Source organism: Rhinichthys klamathensis, unplaced genomic scaffold (assembly GCF_029890125.1).
Source record: "Rhinichthys klamathensis goyatoka isolate OS25496 unplaced genomic scaffold, OSU_Roscu_1.1 h1tg000046l_1, whole genome shotgun sequence".
Classification (NCBI taxonomy): Eukaryota; Metazoa; Chordata; class Actinopteri; order Cypriniformes; family Leuciscidae; genus Rhinichthys; species Rhinichthys klamathensis.
In genome coordinates this window covers 3,307,335-3,320,452 of record NW_026606593.1, presented here as the reverse complement: position 1 = coordinate 3,320,452, position 13,118 = coordinate 3,307,335, and the positions used below count along the sequence as shown (strand labels likewise).

Below are 13,118 nucleotides of genomic sequence, written 5' to 3'. Positions count from 1 at the left end.
CCAGCAACCGAGAGTTGGATCGAAAGAGTCACTGCATGCACACACACAAACACTCGCTCATACTTTCTTGAACACACATCCGCACATCCAGGCCCACGCGGAATCTGCGCAGAGTTCGGCAGGATTCAGAAACTGCTACACATCGTTCGCCCCGCACATCTTGGTTTAATAAATATTTGATAAAGTTTCCAGCTGCCAATAATAATGTAGCACTCTTAGCTTCCTTTAACTCATTTTATCACGTTTGATCCATTGCACAGAATTCCGTAGTGGAAACAGTGGAATTCCGTAGTGGAAACTGGAATTCCGTAGTGGAAACTGGAATTCTGCAGTGGAAACTGGAATTCCGTAGTGGAAACTGGAATTCTGCAGTGGAAACTGGAATTCCGTAGTGGAAACAGTGGAATTCTGCAGTGGAAACTGGAATTTTGCAGTGGAAACTGGAATTCCGTCGTGGAAACAGTGGAATTCTGCAGTGGAAACTGGAATTCTGCAGTGGAAACTGGAATTCCGTAGTGGAAACAGTGGAATTCTGCAGTGGAAACTGGAATTTTGCAGTGGAAACTGGAATTCCGTAGTGGAAACAGTGGAATTCCAGAGTGGAAACTGCAAGAAAGTCCAGATTCCGTCTGGGCCTGCTGATAAAGAAGATTTGTGACACTCATTCACCTCCTTCAATCGGCAGTACTTCCTCCTGGAAGACTGAAACTTCAGTCTCTCCGAATAAGGAAATGAAAAAGTTGTTGTTCGTGGCATTTCTGTGATGACAGCCGTGTCCATGTTTAATTGGTAGGTTATGTTGGGATATTTGAGTAGGGTTACAGAGAGCGGTGTGGTATCGGTATGGGCTGGAAGCATGTTGCAGAAGGCATGCAGGTGTTGTAATATACGGGAGAGCAGGAAAGCAATGGTACGCCGTGTTCCGTCTTTTCCACCTTGCTTTCTTTGTCTTTTCAGGCTGCACATGTTCATGTCATCTCTCTAGTTCCCTCACGCACGTGACTCTTTCTTGGAGTGAGGCTTGTTGCCCAGGAGAGCATCCATCTCGCTCACAGTCTGAGGTGTCATTTGAGACAGCACCTGAAGAGAATATGAAAATAATGTTATGAAGGCTGAGTCTCATTGTTCAAAAGTGTCAGTAAAAACATGCTATTTGAAATCAATGCTGTTCTTTTGAACTCTCCAATCAGTCATCGAGGAAATGTATCGCAGTTTCCACAGAAATATCAGGCAACACTAATATTTTCAACATGGGTAGTAATAAGAAATGCTTCTTGAAGATCAAATCAGAATATTAGAACACTTGTAAAAAAAAGAACACTTTAGCACTTTATTTATTGATGTAAATAATATACTTCAAAAGAATATACTCAAGTGTGAATTGAATGTAACGCCTTCTGACACTAAATTGCATGTTATTTACAATTAAATGAAAATATATTATAGTTTACATTTATATTAAATGCAATTAGTTGAGCTTAATGGTGTTTTTACCCACTTTAGTACAGCTTAAGTACATCTTCAGTATGTCAACATACTCATAATTGTCTTTGAAATATGGTTAAAGTGTACTGATTAGCATTCATGGTAAACCAAAATATCCTTTAATGTCATGTCTATTGAAACTTAAATGTCATGTATTTAAATATATTTGTAATTACACATTTATGTGTAATGATAAGGTTGCAATTTAGTACATTAAAAAATATTTACAAATAACACGCTACAGTTAAAATCTTAATCCAGTACTTTACATGTGCTAGTATGTTAGTTGCTTCTTTAAAGCACCACAAAATACTTAACTTTTAATTTTACGTTATTATAAAACTGTACTTAAGTGTGTTAATAAAGACACAGTAGTCATGAATGTGAACTTTCTTTACGTACACTTAAGAGGACTTTAATTTAATATTATATCACCTGCAAATAGTATAGTATAGTAGAAAAAAGTTACACGTTTTTGTTTTAATTTACTTTTAAGATTTAAAGTGCACTACGAGTGCACATGTAATACAACTAAGCACACTTCTTTTTTCACAAGGGAATGATTTCTGAAGGATCATTTGACTGAAGACTGGAGTAATTACAATTATACTGTAAACATTCCTTCCTTGACCTTCTTTCAAAAAACATTACAAAAAAACTTTTGAGCGGTTGTGTGTGTGTGTGTGTGTGTGTGTGTGTGTGTGTGTGTGTGTGTGTGTGTGTGTGTGTGTGTGTGTGTGTGTGTGTGTGTTTATTACCCGCAGGGCTCCGAGGTTCTCAATAAGCTGGTCTGTATTGGAGACACCAAGAAGTACAGAACTAACCCCTTCACTGCGCAAACACCATGCTGAGTGAGAGATTTCACAATATCTTTTTTTTATTAAAGACATTTGAATGAACAAACCGTTTAATGACTGACTTTATTAAAATGGCAAGCACTTTCTCAGTCTGGCATGCTCCAATATTGACTCCAACTTAGCACATATACATGGATGATTCTTGGCCCGAATAAGCCTGAAAGTCGATCAGACCATTAGCAACAATAGTCAAAATCCAGGCTGAGCCGAGAGACACTCACCAATGGCGAGTTGAGCAGCCGTGCAGCCCAGCCTGTCAGCCACCAGGTGGAGCTCTTTGATTTTTGCAAGCTGTCTGCGCCCTTCTTCACTGTACACTCGCTCCTTTAGCCACTGATATCCCTAATACACAATCAAACATTGAGATATAATATCAATGTCATTGCATTAGATGACAAAATATCAAATCAACTGACAATGAGAAATTGAAAAGAGGGAGGAGAGAAAATCTACTGCTGACAAATTCTTCATGACTCACTTTCATTGCGGCTCTTGAACAGTCTGGAACGCCATCGCTGTATTTTCCTGTGATCAGCCCACATGCGAGAGGAGACCAGGTCATCGCTCCAACGCCTGGCAGGACATGTGACAGTCACAAGACATGGGGTTTGAGTTGACATCTGTCCTAATTAAACCTCAAATCCAACAATTAAAATCATGAAATTAAGTAATTATTAAAAAAAATAATCATAATTTAAGAAGTTGGGCGTCGCAAAAGTCATAGTACTGTGGTATGAACGACTTCTTCAGTACATTTTGTCCTTCAGCACAGCTATTTTCATGCTGAAACTTGAGGTTAGTGTCATTAAACAGCCCTTGCCGGTAGATTATGTACTAACAAAATATATTTTTATAGCATAAAATGTTTAAAAACCAAAAAAATATTTCATTATATCATGGTAGATGCTTCATCAGTGACTGAGCTCTTAATAGCGTGAAAAAGACTGCAAAGCGCGCTAATATACAGTAGAGTGACTACGGCCCGTGCCACGTTGCATACTACATATAACCTACAATCTGAGCAACTTCCATATGGTTTAATGGCACATTTTTTTTTTTGGTATAATGAATGATTTGAAGGTAACTTTTGTGGACTGACCGATCTTGTGGTAGAGCTCTGGCAGCTGCACCTCCACTTTATCCCTCTGGAAATAGTGATACTCGGCCTGCTCGCATACTGGTGGGATTAAGTTAAACTGCCTCGCTACGGAGTATGCCTCCTAAACACACAAACACACACACAGAAGACAAGAAAAGGTTAGACTGTCCTTTCTGTGGCCGAGATGCTAACAACCAGTGATGTATAAAAGAAGTGACATTACAAATTTAAAGGTATTTAAACAAAATTTAAATAATGCATCAATAATCCTTCTTCCAAAAGGTGTTTTGTCTTACCCTGATTGACTATGGTAAGCTTATTATATAAGTGTTTATGTTTTAGACCAGTCAGGATGGTTTTCATGGGAAATTGCGCACATCATTACTCACATTACTCGTCATATCTAGCCTGGGTTTCCCCATACTACCTTGCCGCAGCGCAATTTTATTCACGCTGCTAGGTAGTCTGGATACCATGGACCAAATTTTCGCCTCATTTAGGGAACCAATCACAGAACGGGGAGGGAGCAGCAAGACGATGACGCGTCTATGCGACACACCGAAGCAGTTTGTTTATACCTATGGATCCAACATGGCAGCAGACGCGAAGTTACCTTTCGATGCAGCTTTACGGCCGTTTCACACATAGATTTCACACCGCGAGCGTGAGCGGCACTTGAGCAGCGCGTCAGCGTAACTACATCGTCACGGCAGCTGCAGACGCGCGAGAGTATTCACACTGGAAGCGTTTGTACAGTCACAGCGCGGCTCCAAAGCTACATAAGCGAGCAATTCTTTACAAAGACAACTAGACATTTGTTTTTAGAAGTTGGTAATTTATAACATTGATAGTCTTGAAAGTTTGTAATGGGGAGGTGTACAACATTCGCATATAAATGTTAAACTACAAAACAACCCAGAAAACGGCTCCTATCTATTAGTTTCAGTCATACTTTCGATATGTTTACAAGACTGCAACTCCGCGGATAAAAAACAAAACACAAATAAACCACACACTCGGGTTTGATTTGGGTTGTGCTAGCCTATAGCTAGCTGTCTGTGTGTTACATAAACTAAAAGAACGTTTATATATAATATTTTCTGGCTAGTTTATTTTAGTTTTTTTATATATATAATACACAACTTTCACCCAAACTGAATAATTAAAAACAAGTTTTTACCGGGTAGCCTAAATCTTCTATAAATATTTCTGAGTCTTTATTTTCTTTTATTTGCTAAAACTCACTAGACATGCTTATTCTGTGCATTTTGGGCACTTTTTGTGTGAAATCATATTTATTTTTGTCCATCAAAAGTGTACTTTCACTTTAGTTGAGCGTGAGCAGTGCAAAAACAGATTCGACGCCGAAACCCCCGCTTCACTGCTGCTCACGCGCCGCTCCTGCTCCCGGTGTGAATGCACTCATTTATTAACATGCATGCCGAAAAAAATAAGCGCCGCTCACGCATGCGGTGTGAAACGGCCGTTAGATACACGCCATCGTGTACACATAAATCTCTGACCCATCGTCTTCTTCCTCGTCTAATTTCTGTCGCTCTACATACGTCATCTGGTATAATTGAAACGATTGGCTATGAGCTACGTACAGGCGCATTTGATAGACATTCGTAACACCCAATAAACGGCTCTGGGTATTCGTAAACCACGCCTCAAATACGAGAAAATGAACATGTGGTTCCCAGACCCAAGTCTCAATGAGACTTGGGTCTGACGTTAGCCAGGCTACGTCATATCCGTAAATAGAGAAAAGATGCTCCGGTTACTTTGATGTGTGTGTGTTACGAGCGAGAAAGGTTGACATGGAGTCACTAAATCTCCAACCTCACCCGTGTTACAAAATAACAGCGAACAGAGGAGAGTCTGCTGGCAAAAAGAGAACGAGACAGAGCTCGTAATAAAACAAGAATCAACATCGGCTTGGCTTTTCGTGGATGGAAAGAACTAAGGAAACTGAAATGCGGAGATTGCGTTTGTATTACTCAACAAGTGTGTAAGGTATTTTATTGAACAGATAAATTGCCATATGTATCTCTCTAACAGAGTTGATTGTAAAGCATCATCTATTGTGAAGGGTCATTTCATTATGGTTGTTGTAACGCTGTGCTGGAATTTATTCTCAAGGAAGTAGCGTGTGTATTAATGGGTAAAGCTACAGTAACGTCTTCAGCTCGTCAGCTTGAGATCCTTTCCATCTAAACTGGTTAAATCTTAAGCCTATATGTTTTATGAGCAGCAGAATAACTATATTCATCCGCACAGTCACGCAGAGCCGACGCACAACCAAAACAATGTTCTTCCACAAAATGCATGCAGTTTTGTTTTTAACCACTAGAGGGCCAAAAGTTACACAGTGTACCTTTAATCAAATTTTATATTGTGTGACAGTAGTTCATTTATATTCATAATAGTGTAGTGTTTCCAGTAACAGTATACTTTTTTTTCAGTGAGTAGAAGTGTCACAAACAAATGTTACATTGCTTTTAATAATCAAACACATTCTCCTACATTGTTTTTTCATATGTAGCGTTTGAAAGTCCAATGGACCCGGTAAATTGGACAAAAACAAAAACGTTTTGAGTTCCCGAATCTTCTTATTCATAGACAGCGAAATTTTTAGTTTATGTATAAATATGTTTGTTCAAGTTGCAGATGCATGTAATATAATTGAGAAACTTATAAAATAAAATTATAAATGATATTGCTGGATAGCCTTATATTTCAAATGCCATTATGCCCTTGGGTCTTGGTGGCTTGTAGTGTAACAAGCTTTCTTTTATAGTTGAACTACTATAAATTGACAAGCTACAGATTCAATGTTGCCCAACACTGGTATCCACTTATTTCATTACAATGGCAAATGTGATATATTATGAAGAACAGATGGTATGCTTATGGAATGAACTTTGGTATATTAAGGGGCGATAGATCCTACCATGATCTCCATGGCGCTCCAGCGGGACGTGCCCCAGTACATGGCCATACCCTGGTTTATAACAAATGTCATCGCACGTACTACCTCTGAAAGAACACACACACAACAGTGCTCGTGATAAGCCATATAGCATAAATTATTCATTCATAACACATGCCATAAAAGATGTAAAAGCGAAGATAGACCTTCCATGGGGCTGTTGACATCGTTTCGGTTGGCAAAGACAATATCCACGTAATCCAGCTGTAGTCTAGACAGGGAACCTCTGAGACCTGTGGATACATCACCATCACTGTCTCTCCGATTAATTATTATCGTCATAATCGAGAGAGAGAGAGGTGGGGAGAGCAGCACTTTACCTTCTATGATGTGTTTTCTAGACAGGCCTCTCTCTGTCTCTGCCCTGAGGATTATGAATGCAGATGTCAGAGAGGAGAAGATATGGAGATATGAAGAAAATGACTAAGTATATTCACTGAGTATTAGCATGCTGGAGTACAAGAAGTTAATATCGAATAACTTACATTTTAAACACAATATCTTAACTGTACACTTACATAATTATATATTCTATATACATATATAGAATTAACAATTAATAAATGTAAAAAAAGAATATAAACAATTTTACAGATATTTATATATTAGTGCTGTCAAAACGATTAATCGTTTTTTTTTGTATAATGTGTATCTATATATTATATATATATGTGTGTGTGTGTGTGTCATGTGTGTGTGTATAATATATGCATATACATATACACACACACATATAGAGTATATATATTTATATATATGTACACACACATATAGAGTATATATCTATATATATATATTTATATATGTACTCACACATATTATATAAACACAAACTTCTATTTTAGATGTGATTAATCGGGATTAATCATTTTGACAGCACTAATATACACTCACCGGCCACTTTATTAGGTACAGCTGTCCAACTGCTCGTTAACACTTAACTTCTAAGCAGCCAATCACATGGCGGCAACTCAGTGCATTTAGGCATGTAGACATGGTCAAGACAATCTCCTGCAGTTCAAACCGAGCATCAGTATGGGGAAGAAAGTTGATTTGAGTGACTTTGAACGTGGCATGATTGTTGGTGCCAGAAGGGCTGGTCTGAGTATTTCAGAAACTGCTAATCTACTGGGATTTTCACGCACAACCATCTCTAGGGTTTACAGAGAATGGTCCGAAAAAGAAAAAACATCCAGTGAGCGGCAGTTCTGTGGGCGGAAATGCCTTGTTGATGCCAGAGGTCAGAGGAGAATGGCCAGACTGGTTCGAGCTGATAGAAGGGCAACAGTGACTGAAATAACCACTCGTTACAACCGAGGTATGCAGCAAAGCATTTGTGAAGCCACAACACGCACAACCTTGAGGCGGATGGGCTACAACAGCAGAAGACTCCACCGGGTACCACTCATCTCCACTACAAATAGGAAAAAGAGGCTACAATTTGCAAGAGCTCACCAAAATTGAACAGTTGAAGACTGGAAAAATGTTGCCTGGTCTGATGAGTCTCGATTTCTGTTGAGACATTCAGATGTTAGAGTCAGAATTTGGCGTAAACAGAATGAGAACATGGAACCATCATGCCTTGTTACCACTGTGCAGGCTGGTGGTGGTGGTGTAATGGTGTGGGGGATGTTTTCCTGGCACACTTTAGGCCCCTTAGTGCCAATTGGGCATCGTTTAAATGCCACGGCCTACCTGAGCATTGTTTCTGACCATGTCCATCCCTTTATGGCCACCATGTACCCATCCTCTGATGGCTACTTCCACCATGTCACAAAGCTCTAATCATTTCAAATTGGTTTCTTGAACATGACAATGAGTTCACTGTACTAAAATGGCCTCCACAGTCACCAGATCTCAACCCAATAGAGCATCTTTGGGATGTGGTGGAACGGGAGATTCGCATCATGGATGTGCAGCCGACAAATCTGCGGCAACTGTGTGATGCCATCATGTCAATATGGACCAAACTCCCTGAGGAATGCTTCCAGCACCTTGTTGAATCTATGCCACGAAGAATTGAGGCAGTTCTGAAGGCAAAAGGGGGTCCAACCCGTTACTAGCATGGGGTACCTAATAAAGTGGCCGGTGAGTGTATATATATATATATACAGTATATATATATATATATATTATATATATCTGCAAATATAAATGTCATTTGTAAATTACTTTTAGTTTATATGTTCATTTTGACACTATTCTGATTTATTCATGTTAATCTATATGATTGTAGAACTGAATACTCACTGTCCTCCCCAGTAGATCTTAGTCGTTACTACATAACTGGACCGTCTGAAACAGATTTTTTTGGGGGGACAATGTTGGTTATTATAGTGAGATCAAGCCAAATCCTGTCCTATAATTTTGTTCCATTGAATCCAGATAGCAGCCACATTTACTCTGAACTCAACCTGACAAAACCCAGAGCACAGGAAGAAATACAAGATATGATGTAAAAACTTTTTCCATGATTAATGTCTGAGAAGAAGAATATGTACACTCAAACTGATTTGCCACAAAATTAATCCAAAATGAGAAGCATAAGAATAAAACGGTCACCTCCAGCCTTTCTTCTTAATGATGTTGCCTAGAGTGATTTCAGCCCTGCAGGAAAAGAAGGACACAAAATCTGAAAACCTATTTTTATTATTATTATTTATACACTTGAAAAAAATACAGGTGAAACGCGAAAAATTTGAATATCGTGCAAAAGTTCATTTATTTCAGTAATTCAACTTAAAAGGTGAAACTAATATATTATTTAGACTCAGTACATGCAAAGTGCAATATTTCAAGCCTTTATTTGTTATAATTTTGATGATTATGGCTTACAGCTTATGAAAACCCCAAAGTCAAAATTAGAATATTGTGAAAAGGTTTTCATAAGCTGTAAGCCATAATCATCAAAATTATAACAAATAAAGGCTTGAAATATTGCACTTTGCATGTAATGAGTCTATATAATATATTAGTTTCACCTTTTAAGTTGAATTCAAATTATTCAATAAATTCATATATATATTCATACATATTCATCATATATTCAAATTTGTCAAGTTTCACCTGCATCTAAACATCCTTAAAGCACTTTTTTATTTTTTACCTGAGAACCAAAACTGCTTAAATATATTACATAAATATATTACAATGGTCATATAATGTTTTTAATATTATTATATTATATTATATTACTCATAAATATCACACCATATTAATTTATTTCTTATTCTCCATACATATTTTTTCAGTATATTAACTCGTATTTATACTGTAAGTGAGGAAAAAGAGACGAAAAAGAATGTGGGAAAGACTGAGAATGAAAGAAATGAGAGAGGGGCAACAACATGATATGAACAAACTCTATTAAACTTAAGCATGTAACTTGTCCCACATTGCTTGTGCATGGGAATGATAGCTTATTAAAGGCAGATAAAAAAAATGTATTTCAATAAAACATACTAAATGTGTTGAAAATGAAAGCTTCTAACATGAAATAAGAAGTAAAGGTACATGTAAACCAACGACCTTGTGATTACTTTTAGAATTTTGTAATATTCGTTCTTATATTTAGAGTGATTATGTTTTTGATAAATCTGTATTTTGTGTTATTTGTATTGTATCACGTGACTTTGACTAGTTTCATACATGATACGCATGCGTAACAATTTTGAAGAAGAATAAGGAAGAAAGAAGGGTTGGTGCTAGACAGTCTTTTGACCGTGGAAAAATTCATGTTTTTGGAACGTGAACAAGTGTAAAGTAGTTCTGAGTTTGATCTGTCTTATAATGTAACAAGACAAAGAAAAAGTAAAGCTTTACAAGACAAGTTATGGATTCAAGCGTTAAATCCTTTGTGCAACACCCTTATGGAAATGGCAGAGAACGAAAAATGGCTTAGATTGCCATGACCCTTGTGGAAAAAGTGTGCTCTTTTGTATTGAGTGTGCACTTAAAATCGTATACATATACATAAAACAAAGAAAGTACTTAATTCCTACTTAAGTGGGTCAAAAAACACTCTTAAGTTCAGCTAAATGCATTTAATAAAAATTGAATCTATAATACATTTTCATTTAAAGGGGTCATATAATGGTACATGCACTTTTACAAGTTGATTGTACTGAAATGTGTGTTGGCAGTGCCTGTACTCAACCATCATATAATGATAAAAATCCATCCAGTGGTTTTGTTTTAATCTCCTTATATGTTTTCCCCTGTCTCAAATTGAGCCGTTCGACTGTGTGACGTCACACACTCGGAAGCCCCTCCCACGATTGTTGATTGACAGGAGCGTTTCAACACAGACCCGCCCTCGCTCGTGAGCCAGCTGTCAATCATAGTGCGCGCGGACCGGCGCGGTCATTGTTGATATGCTGGAGCACTGTCTATGAGCAGAATGGCGTCTAAGCGATTGTGGTGTTCTGTTCTTGGGTGTAATAACGAACACAGTCATTTTAATGTTCCTAAATCCGAACCGCTGAAGACGCAGTGGCTGTGTTTGTTTTCGAAGGGAATATTCCCCACGAGCAACGTCAATGCTCTCATGTTTGCGCGAATCATTTCACACACCAGACTGCTTTATAAACGAGCGTCAAGTATAAAGCTGGATTTGCTAAGAAGCTGCTCCTGAAAAAAGAATCGGTACCAGATATTCGTGTTCCTGCTGAACCTCTTGAACAACTGAAGTGAGTGTAACGTTTTATTAAATTTTATATTAATATTTATATTAATCTTTGCAAATCGCTAGCTGCACGCTTCACAATGAATGCGTCTAAGGTTTACACTCAGGGTAATGTTACATTACGGCATGTTTTCTATGTATGATGTTCTCAATATAATTCATAATCCCACGTTTAAACTGAACAACGCGTTATGGTTATTGTGTTACAAACGGTGTACGCACAGAACAGAGAGGCGGGGTGAGCAAAGCTCATTATCATTTAAAGTCATATGCACTGAAACGGCGTGCTGAAAACAGAGCTGTTTTTGACCAAGTAAAATAAGTGTTTTCTTACAATACTAAAGAGAATTTTTAATTAAAGTATATTACAAACTTTTAATTTATACCCTAAAGAATCATACTAGCTTGTACAAAAATGGCATTATATGACCCCTTTAATTTCAATTACCATGCAATAAAGTGTTAAAAACATTACATTTAGTTCACAATTAAGTATATTCTTAAAGCCCCCCTGTGGTGAAAATCTAGCTTTTAATGTTGTTTATATGTATATGTGTGTGTTTTAATATGCTTTAAGATAAACCATGAGTAAATTCATAAGTCGACAGTATTTTCTCCTTAAAGGTGACCTATAATTCAAAATTGAATTTACCTTGGTATAGTCAAATAACAAGAGTTCAGTGCATGGACATAACATAGAGTGAATCTCAAACTGGACTGTTTTCGCGTTCTCATTTAATTCACGTTTATGAAAAACACCCCTGAAAAACGGTCGGTTCTCCACACAATACCGACTGTGACGCAATAGTCGGGATCATTAATATGTACGCCTTCAAATATTTGCATAATGCCAGCCCTCAATGCCAGGCGGAACTGCGCAGCCGAAGCATGGCAGTTGCTCAGTGTGGATGTACACATGAACACAAAAGTATTTTTTAGTTCCTTCATCTGAGCCTCTGAAGAAACAATGGGTTCATTTTATTTTCTCTGGAAATTTCCAAACATTTCACCGACTGTTTCCTCAACTTGGGCCAATACAGAGCTGGCCTCGGATCGAGCTACCAAGCAACACTTTCTGATGTGTAATTGTTCAAGTTCAGACAGGTAATCTTTCTCTCAAAATCGTTCAATACTGTTTATGCATCAGTAAGTCAAGCCAGTGACTAAAATATCAGCTTCACACCGTTTCTTTTAGCAGGATGAAAATAATCGTATTTAAATTGTGAACAAATTATATACAGAAAGCGATCAAAGAACAATCTTTCCACACAGCGCGAGTTTATCTGGACACTTGCCAAACTCGTTATGAAATCAATGACGCACGTTACTGCACAACGAAGCTCTTACTGTATTTACATCATCGTGTTTGCATTGGTGAAAGCCTTAGAGAGAGTGCAGAAACTGCTTTGCAATGATAAGATCTTCATTCTCGCGATCAACACACTGTCATCTGCTCAATGCTCATCACGGCAACATTTTATGTGATGGGAATAGATCTAAATACTTTAAAAACATCTCACGATTCGTTAATCTCGATAGCTGTTATAGTAAAAACGTATAATAGCAGTAGTAAAAGTATTCGGGAGAGAGTTTCACATGTAATGCGTAGCTATTTCATATGCAAGCATGTCAGCCAATCACAGCAGTGGCCGCGGTTACACTGAATCCCACAGCAGACACGCCCCTTCAAACAGAGTGTTCAAATCAGAGGCTAATAGCAGGCTAGGAAAAATGCCATTTATTTCTAAATTATGATTATTTTTTATCTAAAAAACATACTAACATTATAAGGGTAACCCAGGAAACATTATAAAATAATAAAAAAAAACATTCTAGGGCACCTTTAAAACTGCAGTGAACCAAAGACAGTCTCAAACACACGGTTTGAAATCGCTGGTGTTTCTGACGTCACAAACGACCTTGTAACCAATCAGATCAACGTGTGATCATCAACCAGTGGATCTCTGAGCTGAGTGAGTGAGTGGAGACGGGGCTCATTCG

General features: G+C 37.8%; 2 protein-coding genes across 4 annotated transcripts in view; one reads left to right on the top strand and one right to left on the bottom strand.

Moving 5' to 3' along the window:
• Window positions 1-846: 846 nt before the first annotated feature.
• The window catches only part of LOC130082534 (voltage-gated potassium channel subunit beta-3), a 79,223-nt gene continuing 66,951 nt past the window's right edge, over window positions 847-13,118 (bottom strand). For all 3 annotated transcript variants that reach the window (XM_056247401.1, XM_056247403.1, XM_056247402.1), the window contains 10 exons: window positions 8,996-9,040; window positions 8,684-8,728; window positions 6,754-6,797; window positions 6,580-6,666; window positions 6,395-6,480; window positions 3,442-3,562; window positions 2,821-2,915; window positions 2,564-2,684; window positions 2,244-2,332; window positions 847-1,080 (listed from right to left, as the gene is read on the bottom strand). In XM_056247401.1, the coding sequence (XP_056103376.1) occupies window positions 991-1,080; window positions 2,244-2,332; window positions 2,564-2,684; window positions 2,821-2,915; window positions 3,442-3,562; window positions 6,395-6,480; window positions 6,580-6,666; window positions 6,754-6,797; window positions 8,684-8,728; window positions 8,996-9,040 (823 nt within the window). In that variant the 3' untranslated portion in view covers window positions 847-990. The remainder of the gene's footprint in view (window positions 1,081-2,243; window positions 2,333-2,563; window positions 2,685-2,820; window positions 2,916-3,441; window positions 3,563-6,394; window positions 6,481-6,579; window positions 6,667-6,753; window positions 6,798-8,683; window positions 8,729-8,995; window positions 9,041-13,118) is intronic.
• rnf167 (ring finger protein 167) overlaps window positions 4,891-13,118 on the top strand; it is a 121,563-nt gene continuing 113,335 nt past the window's right edge. The window contains exon 1 of the mRNA XM_056247405.1: window positions 4,891-4,900. The gene's annotated coding sequence lies outside the window, so the exon portion shown is untranslated. The remainder of the gene's footprint in view (window positions 4,901-13,118) is intronic.